The sequence below is a fragment of the Heterodontus francisci genome, chromosome 46, assembly GCF_036365525.1.
Source record: "Heterodontus francisci isolate sHetFra1 chromosome 46, sHetFra1.hap1, whole genome shotgun sequence".
Classification (NCBI taxonomy): Eukaryota; Metazoa; Chordata; class Chondrichthyes; order Heterodontiformes; family Heterodontidae; genus Heterodontus; species Heterodontus francisci.
In genome coordinates, this window is record NC_090416.1 from 15,128,855 (window position 1) to 15,153,510 (window position 24,656).

The 24,656-nt window shown below is 43.6% G+C and overlaps 2 protein-coding genes across 2 annotated transcripts; both read right to left on the reverse strand.

Annotated features, from left to right (window-relative positions):
- Nucleotides 1-1,210: 1,210 nt before the first annotated feature.
- On the reverse strand, nt 1,211-4,879 carry LOC137356880 (immunoglobulin lambda-1 light chain-like). Its single transcript, XM_068022719.1, has 4 exons — nt 4,756-4,879; nt 4,280-4,611; nt 3,027-3,141; nt 1,211-1,857 (listed from the first exon to the last, which is right to left on the reverse strand). The coding sequence occupies exons 1-4, from the start codon at nt 4,802-4,804 to the stop codon at nt 1,529-1,531; spliced, it is 825 nt and encodes a 274-aa protein (XP_067878820.1). The 5' UTR covers nt 4,805-4,879; the 3' UTR covers nt 1,211-1,528.
- Nucleotides 4,880-13,369: 8,490 nt separating this feature from the next.
- On the reverse strand, nt 13,370-17,402 carry LOC137356729 (immunoglobulin lambda-1 light chain-like). The gene is made up of 4 exons (XM_068022454.1): nt 17,248-17,402; nt 16,782-17,105; nt 16,358-16,396; nt 13,370-14,028 (listed from the first exon to the last, which is right to left on the reverse strand). The coding sequence occupies exons 1-4, from the start codon at nt 17,294-17,296 to the stop codon at nt 13,700-13,702; spliced, it is 741 nt and encodes a 246-aa protein (XP_067878555.1). The 5' UTR covers nt 17,297-17,402; the 3' UTR covers nt 13,370-13,699.
- Nucleotides 17,403-24,656: the final 7,254 nt, after the last annotated feature.

Below are 24,656 nucleotides of genomic sequence, written 5' to 3' on the forward strand. Positions count from 1 at the left end.
AGGTCACGCACACTAATCGCCCCACCCACCATCCCTGCCCATGCTCAGTGGCGACACTCTGTCTCTCTTGCTCTAAGGGCATTTCACAGACATTATTAAACATATTCAGAATCAACACTTCCATATCCAGGAGCATGGGAACAGGAGAAGATCCAAAGAGGATTATCCCACACTCCCCCACACTGAGCGGCCGCTGTCACATTTCAGATCCATTCACAACCTGGATAGACCCGCTTGGTACTTATTGCTCCCATCCTACACACATTACTGTGTCTCCTATCACAACACCGACTGCAAACCTGGATATAAAACATTGTATTCTTTCACCTGAGTCACTAATAAATATGATGGCAGGATTGAGCCCCAACTTCCAATCCAACCCAAATTGAAGGCTGCCTCCAATTGCATGCAGTGTCAATTGTGACAATAATCTTTTGCGTCAATCCTGATTAATCCCTTCTGGGAGACCATCCAGACAACATTTATGGAGAGTCTTTTGCCTAAGAATAGTGACAGCCTCAAAAGATGTAACTATATTTATCGGATATTATTTAACTTTAACAAAACCATGTTGGCCCCTCTGTTCAGTTTACATTTGATAGTGTTCACTCACTCGATCCCTAATGTCAGAGTATAATAGCATCCCTACAACTGATATTACACTGACAGACCGGTAGTTACCTGGTTCCCCTCTCCCACCCTTCTTAAATTATCCAATATCTGAAGTATTGTGTACAGTTCTGGACAGACTATCCCAGAAAGTGAATATTGGATGATGTGGAGACACACCAGAATGTTATCAGGAATGCACGCATTAAATTATGAGGAACGATTACATAATCTAGGCTTGTATTGCTGGAATATAGAATGTTAAAAGTCGATTTGATTGAGATTTGTAGGATTTTGAAAAGGATTGATCGGGTACATTGAGAGAAACTATTCCTCTAGTCGGGGGCAATGTCCTGAACAAGGAGACATGTGTTTCAAATTCATAAATCCAGTGAGGAATTCAGGAGAAACCTCTTTACCCAGAGAGTGGTGAGAATGTGGAACTTGCTAACACAGGGAGTGGTTGAGGGGAATAGCAGAGATAAGTGTTTCTGTCCTGTACTTTCATATAATGTTGTCTGGGCTGTAAATTATACTGTCAGTTCCCTCAATGTCCCTTTACGTGTTGAATAAAGTTGGACCATATTAATTTCAGGTCAGCATTTCATCTTTATTAGGAGCTGTATGACACAAGTTCCCAAACACAACACGGTCACCGACTAAAGGGGAATCCGTTCCCATTTTACACACAGAGAAAGTTTACACACAGGAAATTGGGGACAATTCTACAGGAAATTCCATGTCACAAAGTCAGACAATCATTTCACCCGCTTCTGATATTATTCAACATTCGGGTTGCCCGCCAAAAACTGACATTGCTACAGTGATTACATTGCAAAATAACAAAAAAAGAGGATTCCACATATTGAATAATATTTCATCAGCAATAAATCAAACTCTAAACCCCAGTTGCTCCCTCTCAGTCGGAACAAGTGGTGGAGCTGATGGTTTTGAGGAGAGGTGAGCTCAGAGAGCCGTGGTCCACACTGCATGTATAGCTGGAGCCCTTATTCCAGGCAGTGGCGGGGACTCTCAGGTAACTGCTCAGGCTGTAGGTTTGATCACTGTCCGTGGACACGGTGCCTGTGGTCACCCCGCTGTCTGTCTCTTTATCATCCACTCTCCAGAGAACCCGCACGAAACCCGGCTTAAAGCGGCTCACCAGGCAGGACAGAGTAGCCCATCCGGAGTCTATTTCTTCCGAGGAAGGAGGGAGCAGGAGAACTGATGGTTTCCGATCCTCACTACCTGTTTGTGAGGGAAAAGAAAATTCATTAATATCTAACCCATTCGCAGTGGGACACCCGGACCTGAAATCTGATTGGACGCTGTATAAACCCTCCTGATCCACATTAACTTTAAAATGAATTACTGATCCACTCAGGAGTTCCAATAAATTCTCAGATCTGTCGTTGCTGAGCTAATCTGCCAATTCATTTTCCTACATTACAACAGTGACTACACTGCAAAAATACTTCATTTGCTGGAAAGCTCTTTGGATCCCGAGGACCTTAAAAGTGCTGTATAAATGAAAGAAGCACAGACTGGGAGGGAGCAGCGGGAGACGATTCGGCCCGTCGTGCCTGTGCTTGTTCTTTGAAAGAGCGATCCAATTAGTCCCCACTCCCCCCGCTCTGTCCCCCACATCCCTGCACATTGCTCCCCTTCCAGTATTTATCCAATTCCCCTTTTGAAAGTTACTATTGAATCTGCTTCCACCGCCCTTTCAGGCAGCGCGATCCAGATCACAACAACTCGCTGTGTAAAAAAAATTCTCCTCATCTCCCCCTCTGATTCTTTTACCAATTATCTTCAATCTGTGTCCCTCTGGTTACCGACCCTCCTGCCACTGGAAACAGTTTCTCCTTATTTACTCTAACAAAACCCTTCCTGACTTCGAACGCCCAGATTAAATCTCCCCCTTAACCTTCGCTGCTCTAAGGAGAACAATCCCAGCTTCTCCCAGTCTCTCCACATTAACTGAAGTCCCTCATCCCTGGTCCCATTCAGGTAAATCTATCTCCACACTGTCTCCGAGGCCTCGACATCCTTCCTAAAGTGGAGTGCCCAGAATTGGACCCAATACTCCAGCTGAGGCGTAACCAGAGATTTAGAAAGGTTTAATACTCCGCTTTGTTTTGTCGGCTTTATTCATAAAGCCGAGGATTCCATCTGCTTTTTAAACAGCGTTTTGGAACTCTCTCCCCAAAAAAGGTGTCGAGGCTGCAGATGGGGGATGGCGGATGGTGTCAATTAGAAAATTCAAAACTAATATTGATAGATTTTTTGGGGGGGATGGGGATAGAGGGCTCCAGAACCAAATAGTTCAGATAGAGATCTAACTGAATTGTGGAACAGACTCGAGGGGCGAAATGGCCTCCACCTGTCTATCTAGTCTTTAATCTCGGATGGCGTACTTTTGAGCGGACATTCTGCCGAGGCCTCATCTGCCCCTCTCAGGTGGGTGTGAAAGATCCCACAGCCGCTCTTGGAAGACGAGTGTGTGGGGGGCGGGGGTTGGGAGGAGTTCTCCTGAGGACAATATTTACCCGTCACTCAATATCACAAAAAACAGAGTAACTGGTGTTCATCGTAGGGCTGCTTGTGGGATCTTGCTGTGCTTAAAGTGGCTGCTGATTTTCCCAGATTGCAACAGAGGCCACACTTCAAAATGTATTTCACTGGCGGTAAGGCGATTCGGGACCTCCTGAGGTTGTGAAAGGCGCTATAGAAATGCAAGTCTAGTGCCTTTCAGGACTCCGACAGCCAATCTACGCACAGCAAGATCCCAAAGAGAGCAATGAGATAATGACCAGATAATTCATTTTTTTAAAGTGGTCTTGGTTAAGGGATAAATATTGTTCCCAGGACACTGGGTAGAACTCCGCCCACCCCCGCCCCTCAGCCGCTCTTCAAATAGAGGCCATGGCACATGTGACATCCACTTGAGAGGGGCAGACGGGGCCTGGGTTTAACGTCTCCATCAAAAGCCAGCACAGAGATGAGAATGTTGTGGTTGACCAGGGATTGTTGGAAATGGAGAATGAAGAATAGTCTTAAACTAATTTTTAGAACAGTTCCTTTCCCCAGAAGCAGATTAATTCCAATTCTGACCTGTTTAACATTTCTGGGTGTAAATAGATCCACCACCAAATTTCACGAAATCGAAATTCATCTGCCGCTCGGCAATAAAATCGACCATAAATGAATAATATTTGAAGCAATATGAATGATAGGATGAGGAAATCACTTACTCCGTATATTCAGGGCGGTCCCAGGTCCGAAGGTCCACCACAGTGCAGCGTTTTAATGGGACGGGTCACCTAAAACCAAGGCTGGGAAGAAAGAGGGGAAAATATTAATAATCTGTCCTTTATCTCATTCCCTTTCACATTCTGTCTTTCACAGGGGCCGGAATGCTGAGAGGCTGGAGAAAGATTTTCACATCTCAGTGAGGAAACCCTGAGAATATCAGTGTTTACCTACCCAGCTAATAGCCCAAATAACGGGGAAAATCCAAATAAACCCATGGAATTCCAGTGAGATTTTCCTCAAGTTACATAAGGAATATTTCTGAAACTCATCCCACAGTCTCAGGCAGGAATATTTCAGTAGCTGTTGGAATTCTGAGTGGTTCTGTTGGTGCAGTTTTTGTATTGCCCTGTCTCACTGTGTATGTAGCTGCTGAGCCATCCCCGGCAGCACAGTAATAGACGGCGGAGTCTCCCGGTTCCAAGCTGCTGATGGTCAGAATGTGACTGTTACTGGAGGTGTCTCTGGAAGGTTGAAAACGGTCCGTGAAGCCGGTGCCTCGATAGATGCTACCATCTGGATCATGCCTTATCACCCACACCGGAGCCTCCCTGGGTCGCTGTCGGTACCAGTACATGTAGTAACTGCCCACATTGCCGTTCTGCATCACACACTTTAACCGGGAGGTCTCACCGGCGGAGACTGGGTCAGAAGTTGGGGTCTGATTGAGGACAGGAACCGCCAGGACACCTTCAACACAAAACACAAGAGAGAGAGAAAAACACATTCAGTATATTGGAGTAAATAGGTCATTCATACATCAATAAACGTGGCTGCAAAACCGGCCCATTCTCGGTATTTAACAGATAATCTGTGCCGAAAACAATCTCTCACCTGTTAAGTGGAGCAGCAGGGCCCACAGGAGATGCATCACTGCAGCCATTCCACCGGAAAAAGCGACAACAGCAACCGCCCAAATGTCCGCCTGAACCTGTTGCTGTAAACTGGGAGAGCGGCTCCGCTTTTCCAATGTTTAACCGCCAATTGCAGTTTGCGTTGCGGGAAGGTTCCAATATCCGAAGATATTTTGCATTTAATAACTATTTAGTCTGTCCCTCCCACAGAATCAGGTGGTGCGGGTTGTGGAGATACCGATTAACGGATTGACTTTGCCCTCAATCACGGGGGTAACGCGCTGTTAAACTCTAATAAAAACAGAAAGTGCAATTTCTGATTTCCAGCATCTGCAGTACTTTGTTTTTATTTAAGTGTTAAACTCTGAAATCCTGCTTCACATTTTAAAATGTTTCATTCCCCTAAGATACCCATTTCAGAACTGGCTGACATCGTTTCTCTCAGTCAGCAGTAAGACAAACCTACATTTATCTATCCCTTTTTAACATTTGACCTCACATGGGATTTGGTCTTCAGCCTGTAAATAAATCTCGGATGAAAATACTCCTGAGGTGGAGGAAAGGACTCATTAGATAAACGGGAAAGGGTGAGGACATTATAGACCCTGCTCCAGTTCACAGAGAAGTTGTTATATTACAGCCTGAGTCACTCCTTCTAAAACACAGCAGGACAAATAAAACTTGCCACAGTATTATTAAATGACACTTTGCCTTTAAGTTGCTTCTGGTCCGATTAAGATGCCCTTTTAAACCCTGTTGGATTAGCGACAGGGTCAGGATCTGTGATGTTGGAAACTTTAAATCTGTTTAGTGTAATTCCCTTACTCCCCACATTGAGTCTCGGTCCGCGTTTTTTAACAGACAGAGCGAATCAGGTTTGTATCAGTTACTTGAGATCGAAGGGAAAATGCATTAAATTGTTGATAAGTGGGTTGGCCGGAGGTATGAACTTGAAAGGAAAAATTATTTTTGTTAAATAATGACGTAACTATGAAGTGAGTTATCAGTGTAGTTAGAAAATCAATCCGAGCGGCGGGAAGAATTGTCACTCCCGGGAGCATCCCAGTGAATTTAGACAGAGATAGGTTCCCACATGGACAAGGAACTTTTCGGTGAAGATCAGACGCTTGTTTCTATGCTTGAACTGATCAGTGATTGCCCTGATCTGTTAACATTATTTAAGGGGCTGAGGTGCTCAGACTGAAGCTTCTCTCTCAGCCTTGGACAAAGACCGGGGGCTTTCTTACTGCTGACACCGACACTTCCTGACTGGACAACCAATCACAGCAGAGCACAGCTCACACCGGTAACTGCACCTCGGGCAGCATTTGTTGCCTATCCCTAATTGCCCTTGACAATTGGATGTCTTGTTGGGCTATTTCAGCGGGTAGTTAATAGTCAACCACATTGCTGCGGGTCTGGAGTCACATGTAGGCCAGACCGAGTAAGGATGGTTGATTTCTTTCCCTAAAGGACATCAGTGAACCAGATGGTGTTTTGCAACAATAAATGATACTTTCATGGCACCATTACTGAGACTAGCTTTCAATTCCAGATTTTTATTTAGTAAATGTAAACTCCGCCACAAGCTGTGGTGAAATTTGAACCCATGCCCCAATGCATTAGCCTGGGCCATTGGATTATTAGTCCATTGACATTACCAATTTTGCCACCGCCTCCTCTAACTGCAAAGCCACTTATAAGGTTGGCAGTCCTCAAAGTGGAAAAATCACCAGCTCAGGATGGGATTCATCTTTAATTGCTGAGGGAAGTAAGGGAGGACATGACGGATGCTCTGGTCACAATCTTCCAATCGCTCTTGAAAATAACTGGAGGCAAATGATACACCGTTGTTTAAAAAGTTAGAGATAAACCCAGCAACTACAGGCCAGTGACCATAATGTCGGTGCTGGGGAAAGGTTTCAAAACTATATTAATCTGGGACAAAATTCATTGCATTTGGAAATGTACGGGTTAGTTGCTGAAAGTCAATACGGATTTTATGTTTGAGTAACTTGATCGAGTTCTCTGACGAGGTAAGTGAGAGGATTGATGAGGGCAGTGTATGGTGTTGTGTATGAGGACTTTCAAAAAGCATTTGACAAAGTATCACATAATAGACTTAATGGTAAATTAAAGGATTAAAGGGACAGTAACAGCATGGTTAGAAAGTCAGAAAGGAACAGAAAGCAGAGAGTATTCAACACAGAGATCGATATATTATTGGATGTTGAGGGAATCAGGGGATATGGGGAACGGCCGGGAAAGTGGAATTGAGGTAGAAGATCAGCCATGATTGTATTAAATGGCAGAACAGGCTGGAGGGGCCGAATGCCCTATTACTTATTCTTATGTGTGAAAGTCAAGAACTGGGTGTGAAATCCGAAAAAGAGCTTTATTGAGTTAAAAGCTACTGTAGGTCATCAAACATTTATCCGTCCAGTTAAATCCACAATCTTGATGATTCACATGGCTAAATAGCCAGGTTCCAGACTGTGTCTGAGAATGGCACTGAATGCAGCTCAGCTCAGGCCCTCGTCATCAACCACAGGGGACCTGGGCGGTGTTTTGAAAGCCTTATTTTAGATCCTGATACCCAAATCGATGCTGTTTTTGTCTTGTTTGTGAGGTGGCGCAGGTGGTTTGGTCACTCGCTGCAGGGGGTGGGAGAGGAGTCCCGGGGAGGATCCGAAACCTCCCTGTTCACTGTCTGATAAGCAGCAGAGAGCAGCAGCATCTGGGCCCAGTTCCCCTGCTCTGAAACACCGCAGGACCGACTGTGGACACAAACAGGACGGAAATCTCAGAAACACCGTTAAACGGTCACATTCTTGGACACGTCACACATTTACAACAAAACAACCCATTATCTGTACTGGGCCTCTCAGGAGAACTGAACTGAACTCCTGCTTCAAAACACTCCTCAAAACCTACCTCTTTAACCGAGCTTTTGGTCAGCTTTCCTAACACCTCCTTATCTGGCTCAGTGGCACATTTTGTCCTGTGAAATGCCTTGGGACGTTTTACTAAGTTAAAGGTGCCTTGTAAATGCAAGGGTGACGCCTGTGGTCTCAGCACTGACCCACACAAGGTTAAGAAAGTTTCAGATGCCATTGCAATTGAGCAAAAAGGTTGATGATCTTGCAGCTTGTATGAGCCTGTAGTGTGGATAAGCAGACTGACCATGGTACAGGAAGCCTTTCAAGCGGGGAGCAAAAAGGGACAATAGTGGCAGCAGGGAACAGTATAGTGAGGTGGATTGACACTCCTCCCTCAGCAAAGAGCGGGAGTCCAGAAGGCTGTGTTGCCTGCCCGGTGCCAGAGTTTTGGTCATCTACTCAGGGCTGGAGAGGAACGTACAGTGGGAGGGGGAGGATCCAGTTGTCGTGGTCCAAGTAGGTACCAACGACATAGGCAGGACAGGCAAAGAGGTTCTTCAAAGTCAGTATGAGGAGCTAGGCATCAAATTAAGAAGCAGAATCTCAAAGATAATAATCTCTCGATTATTACCTGAGCCACATGCAAATTGGAGTAGGGCAAATCAGATTAGAGAATTGAATGCATGTGGTAGAAGTAGGTTCTGATTGGTTAGACACAGGCAACAGTATTGGGGAAAGTGGTTGGCTGTACCGTTGGGACGGTCTACACCTGAACCATGCTGGGACCAGTGTTCTAGCGAGTCTTATAACTGGGGAAGTAGAGAGGGATTTCAACTAAATTGTGGGGGAAAGACATCAAATTCGGGAAGGTGTGGTCAATAAAAGAGTAGAGACAAGGCAAGAGAGAAAGACATAAATATGGGATAAGATAAACAGACTGTGACAGGAAGGGACAGTGAGTACAAATCTAAGAGTAAATCAGCAGACAAGGCCAGAGGTAACAAAAATAACAAAAGAAAAAAATGTTCTGCATCTGAATGCACGGAGCATTCAAACAAAACAGATGAACTGATGACGCAAATACAAATAAATACATAGGATCTGATAGACATTACAGAGACATGGCTACAACATGACATGGATTGGGATCTGAATATTGAAGGGTACCTGACATTTAAGAAGAGCAGGAAGCTAGGAAAAGGTGGAGGGGTGGCTCTGTTAATTAATGATGATATTAGCACAATAGATAGCACAATAGTACTTTGTTCAGGAAATCAAGATGTAGAAGCGGTTTGGATCGAGATGAGAAATGATAAAGGCAAGAAGTTTACTTGTGGAAGTGGTGTGCAGGCTCCCTAACAGAACCCCCATGCTAGGCCGGAGTATAAAGTAAAAAATAATGGGAGCTTGTCAGAAAGGTACAGCAATCATCATGGGGTTTTTAATCAATATATAAACTGGGAAAATCAGATGGGCAAAGGTCGCCTCGATGAGGAGTTCATGGAATGTTTTCGGGATAGTTTTGTACAACAGCACATTCTGGAGCCAACCAGAGAGCCGGCTAAATTTGATCTGCTATTGTGTAACGTGATAGGATTAATCCATGATCTCACAGTGACGGCATGCCTCGGCAGCAGTGATCATAATAGGCATAAGGTTTACATTTAATTTGAGGGAGAGAAGAGTGAGTCTAAGACTAGCATTTTAAACTTCAATAAGGGACATTATGAGGGCATGAAAGCAGAGTTAGCAAAATTTAACTGGAAAAGTAGGTTAAGGGATGGGTCAATAGAGGTACAGTGGCAGATATTTGAGGGGATATTTCAGAATACACAGCTTAGAAACATTCCAACAAGATAGAAAAAATCCAATAACCATTCGTGGTTAACTAAAAAAAGTTCAAGATAGTACCAAACTCAAAGAAAGCCCAATTAATTGTGCAAAGATGGGTGGCAGTTCAAATGATTGGACATAATATAAAAACACAGCAAAGAACGACTAAAAGATTAATAAGGAGGGAGAAATTCGACTACGAAAACAGCTGGCAAGACACGTTCTATAGCAAGTGAGTCTGGTGAATTAATAATGGAAAATAAGGAGATGGCAGATGAATTGAACAGGTATTTTGCATCAATCTCCACCATAGAGGATGCAAGTGGCATCCCAGAAATGGCTGTAAATCAGGAAATGGAAGGGAGAGACGAACTCAAGAAAATTACAATCACCAGGGAAGTGGTACTGAGCAAATTGTTGGAGCTGCAGGCTGACAAGTCTCTGGGTCCTGACGGACTTCTTCCGAGGGTCTCAAAAGAAGTGTCTGGTGAGATAGTTGTTGCGTTGGATTTAATTTTCCAAAACTCCCTAGATTTGGGCCGAGTTCCATCTGATTGTAAAATGGCCAATGTAACTGCTTTATTCAAAAAGGGAGGGAGACAGAAAGCAGAAAACAACAGGTCTGTTAGCTTAACATCTGTCATAGAGAAAATGTAGGAAGCCATTATTAAAGAAGTTATAGCAGCGCAATAAGAAAAATTCAAGGTAATGAGGCATAATAGTTTTGCGAAAGGGAAACCATGTTGAACCAGTTTATTGGAGTCAATTCTTTGAGGGAGCTACATGTGCTGCGGATAAAGGGGATGTATTGTTCTTAGATTTCCTGAAGCTATTTGATAAGGTGCCATTTCAAAGGTTATTGCAGAAAATAAAAGCTCATCGTGTAAGGGGTAACATTTTGTCATGGATAGAAGTGTAGTTAGCTAACACGGAACTGAGAGTAGGCAAAATGGGTCATTTTCTGATTGGCAGGATGTAATGAATGGTAAGCCACAAGAATCAGTTCTGGGGCCCTAAATTTTAGCAATTTATACAATTAAGTTGGCTAAAGGGGCCGAAGGCATTGATGCTCAATTTGCTGATGACACAAAGATAGGTGGGAGCATAAGCTGTGAAGTGATAGAAGGAACTACAAAGGGAGTGGGCAAAAATCTGGAAAATCGGTATGATGTGGGAAAATGGAAAATTGTCCATTTTGGCAGGAAAAATAAAAAAAAAATAAGCATATTATCTAAATGGTGAGAGATTGCAGAACTCTGAGATGCAGAGGAATCTCTGTGTCCTCGTGCATGAATCACAGAAGGTCAGTATGCAGGTACAGCAAGCAATTTGGAAAGCTATTAGAATTTTGTTGTTTGTTTAGTTCAGAGATACAGCACTGAAACACGCCTTTCAGCCCACTGAGTCTGTGCCGACCATCAACCACCTATACTAATCCTACACTAATTCCATGTTCCTACCACATCCCCACCCGTCTCTAAATCTCCCGACCACCTACCTATACTAGGGGAAATTTATAATTGTCAATTTATCTATCAACCTGCAAGTCTTTGGCATGTGGGATTTATTTACAGAGCACCCAGAGAAAACCCACGCAGACACAGAGAGACCTTGCAAACTCCACACCGGAATTGAACGCGGGTCGCTGGGTTGTGAAGCTGCGTTGCTAACCACTGCGCCACTGTGCCGCCCTCAGGGGAATGCAATAAAAAGTAGGGAGGTTATGCTGCAGTTATACAAGGCATTGTTGAGACCAGATCTGACGTACTGTGTAGTTTTGGTCTCCTTATATAAGGAAGGGTACAATTGCATTGGAAGCAGTTCAGCGTCGGTTTACTAGTTTAATACCTGGAATGGACAGGTTGTCTTATGAGGAGATTTTGGACAGCCGAGGTTTGTATCCACTGGAGTTTAGAAGAGTAAGAGGTGTCTTGATTGAAACATGTAAGATTCTGAACTGTCCAGAAAGGGTGGATTTGGAAAGGATGCTTCCCCTTGTGGGACAATCTCGAACTAGGGGTCACTGATTGTAGATAAGGGGTCCCCCATTTCAGACAGAGATGAGGAGAATTTTTTTCTCTCAGAGGGTCGTGAGTCTTTGGAATTCTCTTCCTCAAAAGGCGGTGGAAGTAGAGTCTTTGAATATTTTGAAGGTAGAGGTAGATAGATTCTTGATAAGCAAGGTGTTGAAAGGTGATCGGGAGGAGGCCGGAATGTCGAGTTCAGGTTACAATCAGATCATCCATGACCTTCTTGAAAGACGCAGCAGGCTCGAGGGGCCGAGTGGCCAACTCCTGCTCCTAAATCCTATATTTAGAAATCAAACATTCAGGTGATGAGCTGAGCTCAGAATAATCCTCATCTTTCACCATCATGGAGGCAGTAGCCACAAGAGAACGATTAATAATCCTTACTCACCAATACACTTAAATAACCCAGTGCACACAGTGCTTAGGGAATAACCTCCATTATACTCACAGGCAAACCAATGTAATTAGCAGGTTGAGCATTGCGCCCCTGCTTCAGTGCGTTCATGGTACACAGGATTGTTATGTCATGACGCCGGGTTAAAATGTAAATACGCTCGTGGTCACTCACACTAATCACCTCCCAACACCATCCCTGCACATGCTCAGTGGCGACACTCCATGTCTCCAGTTCTGAGGTCATTTCGCAGACATGTTTAAACATATTCAGAATCCTCACCTCCTTATCCAGGAGCGGGGGAACAGGAGTAGATCCAAAGTGGATTATCCCACGGTCCCCCACATTGAGTGACACCTGTCACATTTCAGTCCACTCACAACCTGGATCGACCCGCTTGGTACTTACTGCTCACATCCAACACACGTTACTGTGTCTCCTAACACAACAACGTCTACAAACCTGGATATAAAACACCCGATTCCTTCACCTGAGTCACTAATAAATATGATGGAAGGATTGAGGCCCCAGCACAGATCCCTGGAGAACCCCACGTGCCACATCCTGACAACCTGAGACCTCCTCTTTATCCCCACTCCCTGTCTCCTGCCTCTCAACCAATTTCCAACCCAAATCGAAAGGCTGCCTCCAATTCAATGCAGTGTCAAATTTGACAATAATCTTTAGTGTAAAATCTGATTTATGCCTTATCCAGAGACCATCCGGATAACATTTATGGACACTCCTTTGCCTAAGAATAGCGACGGCCTCAAGAGATGGAACTATATTAATCAGACATTATTTAACTTTAACAAAGCCATGTTGGCCCCTCTCGTTAGTTTACATTAAATAGTGTTCACACACACTATCCCCAATGACAGAGTGTAATAGATTCACTACAACTGATGTTGCACAGACAGGCCGGTAGTTACCTGGTTCCACTCTCCCACCCTTCTTAAAATATCCAATGTCTGAAGTACTGTGTACAGTTCTGGACAGACTATCGCAGAAAGTGAATATTGGATGATGTGGAGACACACCAGAATGTAACCAGGGATCCAAGGGTTAAATTATGAGGAACGATTATATAATCTCATAATCTAGGCTTGTATTGCTGGAATATGGAATGTTAAAGGCCGATTTGATTGAGATTTGTAGGATTTTGAAAAGGATTGATAGGGTACATTGAGAGAAACGATTCCTCTAGTAAGGGGCTATGTCCTGAACAAGGAAACATGTTTTTTTAAATTAATAAATGCAATGGGGAATTCAGGAGAAACTTCTTTTCCCAGAGAGTGGTGAGAATGTGGAACTCACTACCACAGGGAGTGGTTGGGGCAAATAGCAGAGATTAGTGTTTCTGTCCTGTACTTTCATATAAGGTTGTCTGGGCTGTAAATTATGCTCTCAGTTCCCTCAATGTCACTTTAAGTGTTGAATAAAGTTGGACCATATTAATTTCAGGTCAACATTTCATCTTTATTAAGAGCTGTATGACACAAGTTCCCAAACACAACACGGTCACCGACTAAAGGGGAATCCGTTCCCATTTTACAAACAGCGAAAGTTAACACACAGGAAATTGGGGACAATTCTACAGGAAATTCCATGTCACAAAGTCAGACAATCATTTCACCCGCTTCTGATATTATTCAACATTCGGGTTGTCCGCCAAAAACTGACATTGCTACAGTGATTACATTGCAATATAACAAAAAAAGAGGATTCCACATATTGAATAATATTTCATCAGCAATAAATCAAACTCTAAACCCCAGTTGCCCCCTCTCAGTCGGAACAAGCGGTGGAGCTGATGGTTTTGAGGAGAGGTGAGCTCAGAGAGCCGTGGTCCACACTGCAGGTATAGCTGGAGCCCTTATTCCAGGCAGTGGCGGGGACTCTCAGGTAACTGCTCAGGCTGTAGGTTTGATCACTGTCCGTGGACACGGTGCCTGTGGTCACCCCGCTGTCTGTCTCTTTATCATCCACTCTCCAGAGAACCCGCACGAAACCCGGCTTAAAGCGGCTCACCAGGCAGGACAGTGTAGCCCATCCCGAGTCTATTTCTTCCGAGGAAGGAGGGAGCAGGAGAACTGATGGTTTCCGATCCTCACTACCTGTTTGTGTGGGAATAGAAAATTCATTAATATATAACCCATTAGCAGTGGGACAGACTGACCTGAAATCTGATTGGATGCTGCATTAACTCTCCTGATCCACATTAACTTTAAACTGAATTACTGATCCATTCAGTAGTTCCAATAAATTCTTAGGTCTCTCGTTCCTGAGCTCATCTGCCAATTCATTTTCCTCGAGTACAACAGTGACGATAGTTCAAAATTACTTCATTTGGATCCGAGGACCTTAAAACTGCTGCATAAATGACCGAATCACAGACTGGGAGGGAGCAGCGGGAGTCCATTTTGCCCATCGTGTTGGCTCTTTGAAAGAGCTATCCAATTAGTTCCCGCTCCCCCCACTCTTTCCCCATATCCTTGCAAAATTTCTCAATTTCATGTATTTGTCCAATTCCCCTATTAAAAGTTACTATTGAATCTGTTTCCATCGTCCTTTCAGGCAGCGTGTTCCAGATCGCAACAACTCGGTACGTTAAAAAAAACTCTCCTCATCTCCCCCTCTGGTTCTTTTACTAATTATCTTCAACCTGTGTCCTTCTGGTTACCGACCCTCCTGTCAGTGGAAACAGTTTCTCCTCATTTCCTCTGTCGAAACCCTTCCTGATTTTGAACGCCTCAGTTAAGTCTCCCCTTAACCTTCTCTGCTCCAAGCAGAACAATCCCAGCTTCTCCCAGTCTCTCCACATTAAGTGAAGTCCCTCATCCCTGGTCCCATTCTGGGAAATCTCCCTCCACACTCTCTCCAACACCTTGACAGTGTGATGCCCAGAATTAGACCCTATACTCCAGCCGGGGCCTATCCAGTGCTTTATAAAGCATTAATGCATCCACTTTGTTTTGTCCGCTTTGCCTCTATTAATAAAGTCCAGGATACCATCAGCTTTTCAAACAGATTCCTCAACGAGTGCTGCTTCCGACAAAGATTAGCGTACACACAGCCCCAGGTCTCTCTGTTCCTGCACCCTCTTTGAAATTGTATCATGAGCAAGACAACCTTTCTTTCGGATAAAATAAGAACAAGGAAAGCTGCAACTGCAGACTGGCTCAGTCAGTAAGTGTGAAGATTAGCAATTGGCCGCTTCAGATACAGTTCACAGCCCCGAACCCGCACTCAGCTGTCTGTACCCGATATAAACACTGAGCAACCGGCTGCATTTTCCAGCATTTCCACTTTATATTTACATATACATTTCCAATATTTGCTGGTTCTTTTTTGTTACCATTTGTATATAATGCCGCGTTTGCTTGTCTTAAAATGCAGTCAGTGTTAACGTGAAAGATGTGAATTCATGAAGCTGTGACCTGCTTTTAACTGAGTGTCCATATATTTTCTGACATCACAAACAGCGCAGATTCAACACAAAGATACCGGGGATAAAAGGGTTCAATTGAAGTCTTGAAGATGAATGTACTCAATGACTGAGTATTCAAAGCGCCCTGTTAAAGCAGAACCTTCAAACTCGAGCCAGGCCGTTCAGGGATGATGTCAGGGAGCATTTCCTCACCCAAAGGGGAGTGGAAATCTGGAACTCTCTCCCCAAAAGTGCTGTTGAGACTCGGAGAGGGATCAATTAGCAAATTCAAAGCTGAGATTGCTAGATTTTTGCTGGAGAAGGCGATTAAGGGTTACAGAACCAAGGGGTTAATATACAGATCAGCCATCGTCTAACTGAATGGTGGATTAGACTGGAGGCCGCAATGATTTCAACCAAGTCCACTCTAAAATAAATTATCTGGTCATTATCTCATTGCTGTTAGTGGGATCTTGCTGTGCGCAGATTGGCTGTCTGTGTCCTGAAAGGCACTAAGACTGGCATTTCTATAGCGCCATTCACAACCTCATGACTTCCCAAAGCGCCTTAGAGACAATGAAATACTTTCTGAAGTGTGCTCACTGTTGCAATGTAGAAATGCGGCCGCCAATATTAGCACAGCACAATCCCAACATCAGCCCGACGATAAATACCAGTTACACTGTTTTTAGTGATACTGAGAGAGGGATAAATATTGTTCACAGGAGATCTCTCTCTGCTCGATCAAAAGACAGCGCAGAGACGAGAATGTTGTGGTTGACACAGGGATTGTTGGAAATGGAGAATGAAGAATACTCTTAAACTAATTTTTGGAACAGTTCCTTTCCCCCCGATGCGGAGTAATGCCAATTCTAACCTGTTTAACGTTTCTGGGTGTAAATAAATCCAACATCAAATTCGCGAAATCGAAATTCATCTGCCGCTCGGCAATAAAATTGGCCATAAATGAATAATAACTGAAACAATATGAATGATAGGATGAGGGAATTACTTACTCCGTAAACTCAGGGCGGTCCCAGGTCCGAAGGTAAACACAGTGCAGTGTTTTAATGGGACGGGTCACTTAAAACCCAGGCTGGGAAGAAAGAGGGGAAAATATTAATAATCTGTCCTTTATCACATTCCCTTTCACATTCTGCCTTTCACAGGGGCCGGAATGCTGAGAGTCTGGAGAAAGATTTTCACATATCAGTGAGAAAACCCTGAGAATATCAGTGTTTACCTACCCAGCTAATAGTCCAAATATTGGGGAAAATCCAAATAAACCCATGGAATTCCAGTGACATTTTCCTCAAGTTACATAAGGAATATTTCTGAAACTCATTCCACAGTCTCAGGCAGGAATATTTCAGTAGCTGTTGGAATTCTGAGTGGTTCAGTTGGTGCAGTTTTTGTATTGCCCTGTCTCACTGTGTATGTAGCCTGCTGAGCTATCCCAGGCAGCACAGTAATAGACGGCGGAGTCTCCCGGTTCCAAGCTGCCGATGGTCAGAATGTGACTGTTACTGGAGGTGTCTCTGGAAGGTTTAAAACGGTCCGTGAAGCCGGTGCCTCGATAGATGTCATCATCTGGTTGGTGCTCTAACACCCACACCGGAGCCTCCCCGGGTCTCTGTCGGTACCAGTACATGTAGTAACTGCCCACATTGCCGTTCTGCATCGCACACTTTAACTCGGAGGTCTCACCGGTGGAGACTGGGTCGGAAATTGGGGTCTGATTGAGGACAGGAACCGCCAGGACACCTTCAACACAAAACACAAGAGAGAGAAAAACACATTCAGTTTATTGGAGTAAATAGGTCATTCATACATCAATAAACATGGCTGTAAAACCGGCCCATTCTCGGTATTTAACGGCTAATCTGTGCCTAAAACAATCTCTCACCTGTTAAGTGGAGCAGCAGGGCCCACAGGAGATGCATCACTGCAGCCATTCCACCGGAAAAAGCGACAACAGCAACTGCCCAAATGTCTGCCTGAACCTGTTGGTGTAAACTGGGAGAGCGGCTCCGCTTCCAGTGTCTGTAAACCAGAGACTCCGGGTCTATTTATTGCCCGGTATGCAAATGAGTGGGAGGGGCCAGAAAAACCTTGGCGGCAGATTCATCTTTCAAGATTGGGTTTAAAATCTATTTGTGTTTGATTACATATTTGTTAAAATCTTAACCTTTGCTTTGCCAATGTTTAATCGCCAATTGCAGTTTGCGTTGCGGGAAGGTTCCAATATCCGAAGATTTTTTGCGTTTAATAAATATTTCGTCTGTCCCTCCCCCAGAATCAGGAGGTGCGGGTTGTTGAGATACGAATTTATGGATTGACTTTGCCCTCAATCACGGGGGTAACGCGCTGTTAAGCTCTAATCAAAACAGAAAGTGCAATTTCAGATTTCCAGCATCTGTAGTATTTTGCTTTTATTTTAGTGTTAAACTCTGAAATCCTGCTTCACATTTTAAAATGTTCCATTCCCCTAAAATACCCATGTCACAAGAGGCTGACACCCGTTTCTCTCAGTCAGCAGCAAGAGAAACCTACATTTATCCATCCCTTTTTAACATTTGACCTCACATGGGATTTGGTCTTCAGCCTGTAAATAAATCTCGGGTGAAAATATTCCTGAGGTGGAGGAAAGGACTCATTAGATAAACGGGAAAGGGTGAGGATGATGAGGGACATTATAGTCCCTGCTCCAGTTCACAGAGAAGTTGTTATATTACAGCCTGAGTCACTCCTTCTAAAACACAGCAGGACAAATAAAACTTACCACAGTATTATTAAATGACACTTTGCCTTTAAGTTGCTTCTGGTCCGATTAAGATGCCCTTTTAAACCCTGTTGGATTAGCGACAGGGTCAGGATCTGTGATGTTGGAAACTTTAAATCTGTTTCGTGTAAATCCCTTACTCCCCACATTGAGTCTCGGTCCGCGTTTTTTAACAGACTGAGCGAATCAGGTTTGCATCAGTTACTTGAGATCGAATGGTAAATGCATTAAATTGTTGATAAGTGGGTTGGTGGAGATATGAACTTGAAAGGGGAAATATTTTTGTTAAGTAATGACGTAACTATGAAGTGAGTTATTAGTGTTGTTGGAAAATCACTCCGAGCGGCGGGAAGAATTGACGCTCCCGGGAGCATCCCAGTGAATTTAGACAGAGATAGGTTCCAACATGGACAAGGAACTTTTCGGTGAAGATCAGACGCTTGTTTCTACGCTTGAACTGATCTGTTAACATTATTTAAGGGGCTGAGGTGCTCAGACTGAAGCTTCTCTCTCAGCCTTGGACTGGGACCGAGTGCTTTCTTACTGCTGACACCGACACTTCCTGACTGGACAACCAATCACGGCAGAACACAGCTCACACCGGGCACTGAACCTCGGGCAGCATTTGTTGCCTATCCCTAATTGCCCTTGACAATTGAATGTCTTGTTGGGTATTTCAGAGTGCAGTTAAGAGTCAACCACATTGCTGTGGGTCTGGAGCCACATGTGGGCCAGATCGAGTCAAGATGGTAGATTTCCACCCCTAAATGTCATTAGTGAACCAGATGATATTTTAGAACAATAAATGATGCTTTCATGACACCATTACTGAGACAAGCTTTCAATTCCAGATTATTATTTAGTAAATGTAAACTCCACCACGAGCTGTGGTGCAATTTGAACCCATGCCCCAATGCTTTGGACGTTTGCAATTCGTCCAGTGACATTACCACTTATGCCACCGCCTCCTCTAACAGCAAAGCCACTGATAAGGTTGGCAGTCCTCAAAGTTGAAAAGTCACCAGCTCCAGATGGGATTCATCCTCATTTGCTGAGGGAAGTAAGGGTGGACATGACGGAGGCTCTGGTCACAATCTTCCAATTGCCCTTGAAAATAACTGGAGGCAAATCTTACACCGCGGTTTAAAAAAAGAGATAAACCCAGCAACTACAGGCCAGTGACCCTAATGTCGTTTCGTGGGGAAACGTTTCGAAAAAATAACAATCTAGGACAAAATGTATTGGCATTTGGAAATGTACGGGCTAGTAGATGAAAGTCAGCACGGATTTTATGTTTGAGTAACTTGATCGACTTCTTCGATGAAGACAGAGGATGATGTGGGCAGTGTATGGTGTTGTGTATGAGGACTTTTAAAAGACATTTGACAAGGTATCACATTATAGACTTAATGGTAAATTAAAGGATTAAAGGGACAGTGACAGCATGGTTAGAAAGTCAGAAAGGAACAGAAAGCAGAGAATGGTGGTGAATGGTTGCTTCCTCGCCTGAAGGGAGGTATACAGTGGTGTTCCCCAGGGATTGATATGTTTCATCTACATTAATGACCTTGAATTGGATACACAGGGAATAACTTTTTAGATGACATAAAACTTGGAAATATTGTCAATAGCGAGACAGACAGTAATAAACATCAGGAAGATAGAGACACACTGGTGAAATAGACACATGGCAGATGAAAATTAACAAGTTGAGATCCGTGCCTTTATTGTCAGAAATGTGAAGTACAAAATGAAAGAAGTTGTGCTAAACCTTTATAAAACACTGTTTAGGCCTCAACTGGAGTTCTGTGTTCAATTCTGGGGATGGCAATTTCGGAAGGACGTGAAGGTCTTGGAGGGCGTGTGGAGGAGATTTACTGGAATGGTCCCAGGGATGAGGGATTTCAGTTAATGTGGAGAGACTGGAGAAGCTGGGATTGTTCTCATCACAGCAGAAAAGGTTAAGGGAAGATAGAATTGAGGGGTTAGGGTTAGGGTTAGAGAGTGCATGTCCATTAACCCTCTTTGTAAATGATATTCGCCTGGCCTCTCCCTCAGTTCTTGTGGGTATGATTTTAAATTCATAGTGACTCACCAATCGCTGCAAACATCTCTGAAGAGAGAGAGAGTGATGATACAAAGCTCGGTGGAAAAATAAGCTTTGAGGAGGAGATAGAGAGGCTGTAAAGGACATGGACCGGCTAAGTGAGTGGGTAGGAAAGTCGCATATGGAGTATAAAGTGGGAAAATGTGAAATTATCCACATTGATAGGAAGAACAAAAAAGTAGATTTTTTTTTAAAAGTTGAGGGACTGGAAAATGTTGGTATTCAAAGGGATTTGGGTGTCATTGTACTCAAATCACAGACAGTTAACATGCAGGTACAACAAGCAATTAGGAAAGCAAATTGTTTTGATAGCCTTTATTGCACGAGTGGTGGAGTATAAGAGGAAGGAAGCCTTTCAGCAATTGTACTGAGCTTTGGTGAGACCACACCTGGAGACATGCGCGCAGGATTGGTCTCCTACCTAAGGAAGGACACACTTGCCTTGGAGGGAATAGAATGAAGTTTCACGAGATTGCTTCCTTTGGTGACAGGGTTGTCCTATGAGAAGAGATTGAGTAGAATGGGCCAATACCCTATCGAGTTTAGCAGAATGAGAGATGATAACAATTAAACATAACATTAACAGGGTAGATGTTGAGAGGCTGTTTCCCCCTGGCTGCAGAGTCTAGAACTAGGGAGTCACAGTCTCAGGATAAGGGCTTGGCCATTTCGGGCTGAGATGAGAAGACATTTCTTCACTCAGAGGGTTGTCAATCTTTGGAATTCTCTACCCCAGAAAGCTGTGGAGGCTCAGTCCTTGATTATATTCAACACAGAGATCGATATATTATTGGGTGCTGAGGGAATCAGGGAATATGGGGAACAGGCGGGGAAGTGGAATTGAGGTAGAAGATCTGACATGATTTGGTTAAATGGCAGAACAGGCTCGAGGGGCCGAATGTACTATTACTTATTTCTTTGTTTAAAGGTCAAGAGGTGAGTGTACAATCCACAAAAAATTCATTATTGATTTAAAAGCTACTGTAGGCGATCAAACATTTATCCGTCCAGTTAAATCCAGAATGTTGATGATTCACATGGCCGAACAGCCAGGTTCCAGACTGGGTCTGAGAATGGCACTGAATGCAGCTCAGCTCAGGCCCTCGTCATCAACCACAGGGGACCTGGGCGGTGTTCTGAAAGCCTTATTTTAGATCCTGATACCCAAATTGAAGCTGTTTTTGGCTTGTTTGTGATGTGGTGCAGGTGTTGTGGTCACTCGCTGCAGGGAGTGGGAGAGGAACCCCGGGGAGGAACTGAAACCTCCCTGTTCACTTTCTGATAAGCAGCAGAGAGAAGCAGCATCTGGGCCCAGTTCCCCTGCTCTGAAACACACAGAAACAGGACGGAAATCTCAGAAACACCGTTAAACGGTTACATTCTTGGACACGTCACACATTTACAACAAAACAACCCATTATCTGGACTGGGCCCCTCAGGAGAACTGAACTGAACTCCTGCTTTAAAACACTCGTTAAAACCTACCTCTTTCACCGAGCTTTTGGTCATTTCTCCGAATGCCACCTTATCTGGCTCAGTGCAATTTTTATCCTCTGAAGCGCCTTGGGACGTTTTACTAAGATAACGGTGCGATGTAAATGCAAGGGTGACACATGTGCTCTCAGCATTGACCCACACAAGGTTAAGAAAGTTTCAGAAGCCCTTGTAGGGAACAGTATAGAGAGGGGGATTGACACATCTTCCCTGCAGCAAAGAGCGAGAATCCCAAAGGCTGTGTGGCCTGCCCGGTGCCAGCGTTCAGGACATCTGCTCAGGGCTGGAGAGGAACTTACAGTGGGAGGAGGAGGATCCAGTTGTCGTGGTCCATGTAGGCACCAATGACATAGGCAGGACCAAGACGTTCTGCAAAGTCAGTATGAGGAGCTCGGCACCAAATTAAGAAGCAGAATCTCAAAGGTAATAATCTCTGGATTATTACCTGAGACACATACAAATTGGAGTAGGGCAAATCAGATTGGAGAAATGAATGTGTGTGGTCGAAGTAGGTTCTGATTCATTGGACACGGGCTAGGGAAAGTGGTGGCTGTCCCGTTGGGACAGTCCACTCCTGAACCATTTCCGGGACCAGTGTTCTAGCGAGTCTTATAACTGGGGAAGTAGAGAGGGGTTTAAAATAAATAGTGGGGTAAAGACATCAAATTCGGAATTGTGTGGTCAATAAAAGAGTAGAGACAAGGCAAGAAAGAAAGACATAAATATGGGATAAGATAAACTGACTGTGACAGGAAGGGACAGTGAGTACAAATCTAAGAGTAAATCAGCAGACAAGGCCAGAGGTAACAAAAATAACAAAAGAAAACAAAATTCTGCATCTGAATGCAGGTAGCATTCAAACAAAACAGATGAACTGATGACGCAAATACAAATAAATACGGAGGATCTGATAGCCATTACAGAGACATGGCTGCAACATGACATAGATTGGGATCTGAATATTGAAGGGTACCTGACATTCTAAGAAGGGCAGGAAGCTCGGAAAAGGTGGAGGGGTGGCCCTGTTAATTAATGATGATATTAGCAGAACAGAGAGGAATGATCTGTGTTCAGGAATTCGGGATGTAGAAGCGGTTTGGATCGAGATGAGAAATAATAAAGGCAAGAAGTTTACTTGTGGAAGTGGTGTGCAGGCTCCCTAACAGAACCTACTTGGTAGGATTGAATATAAGGGGAAAAAAATGGGAGCTTGTCAGAAAGGTACAGCAATCATCATGGGGGATTCTAATCAATATATAGACTGGGAGAATCAGATGGGCAAAGGTAGCCTCGATGAGGAGTTCATGGAATGTTTTCAGGATAGTTTCTGACAACAGCACGTTCTGGAGCCAACCAGAGAGCCAGCTACACTGGATCTGCGATTGTGTAACGTGATCGGATCAATTTATGACCTCATAGTGAAGGCATGACTAGGCAGCAGTAATCATAATAGGTGTATGTTTTACATTTAATTTGAGGGAGAGAAGAGTGGGTCTAAGACGAGCACTTTAAACTTCAATAAGGGCATGAAAGCAGAGTTAGCAAAAGTGAACTGAGAAAGTAGGTTAAGGGATGGGTCAATAGAGATGCAGTGGCAGATATTTGAGGGGATATTTCAGAATACACAGCTTAGATACATTCCAACAAGAAAGAAAAATTCCAATAACCATTCGTGGTTAACTAAAAAAGTTCAAGATAGTACCAAACTTAAAGAAAAGCCATATAATTGTGAAAAGATGGGTGGCAGTTCAGAAGATTGGACACAATATAAAAACACAGCAAAGAATTACTAAAAGATTAATAAGGAGGGAGAAATTCGACTGCGAAAACAGCTGGCTAGAAATATTCTATAGCAAGTAAGTCTGGTGATTAATAATGGAAAAATAAGGAGATGGCAGATGAATTGAACAGGAATTTTGCATCAATATCCACCTTAGAGGATTCAAGTGGCATCCCACAAATAGCTGTAAATCAGGAAATGGAAGGGAGAGAGGAACTCAAGAAAATTACAATCACCAGAGAAGTGGTACTGAGCAAATTGTTGGAGCTGCAGACTGACAAGTCTCTGGGTCTTGATGGACTTCATCCTAGAGTCTTAAAAGAAGTGGCTAGTGAGATAGTTGATGCGTTGGATTTAATTTTCCAAAACTCCCTAGATTTGGACTGGGTTCCATTTGATTGTAAAATGGCCAATGTAACTGCTTTATTCAAAAAGGGAGGGAGACAGAAAGCAGAAAACTACAGGTCCGTTAGCTTAACATCTGTCATAGAGAAAATGTTAGAAGCGATTATTAAAGACGTTATAGTAGGGCATTTAGTAAATTCAAGGTAATCAGGCATAATAGCTTTGCGAAAGGGAAATCATGTTTAACCAGTTTATTGGAGTCAATTCTTTGCGGGAGTTGCATGTGCTGCGGATAAAGGGGATGTATTGTTCTTAGATTTCCTGAAGGCGTCTGATAAGGTGCCATTTCAAAGGTTATTGCAGAAAATAAAAGCTCATCGTGTAAGGGGTAACATTTTGTCATGGATAGAAGTGTAGTTGAAGAAGTGTAGTTAGCTAAAACGGAACTGAGAGTAAGCAAAATGGGTCATTTTCTGATTGGCAAGATGTAATGAATGGTGGACCACAAGAATCAGTTCTGGGGCCCTAAATTTTTGCAATTTATACAATTAAGTTGGATAAAGGGGCTGAAGGTATTGTTGATAAATTTGCTGATGACACAAAGATAGGTGGGAACATAAGCTGTGAAGTGGGAAGAAGGAACTACTAAGGGATATAGATAGGTTACGTGAGTGGGCAAAAATCTGGAAAATCGGGTATGATGTGGGAAAATGGAAAATTGTCCATTTTGGCAGGAAAAATAAAAAAATAAGCATATTATCTAAATGGTGAGAGATTGCAGAGGGATCTGTGTGTCCTCGTGCATGA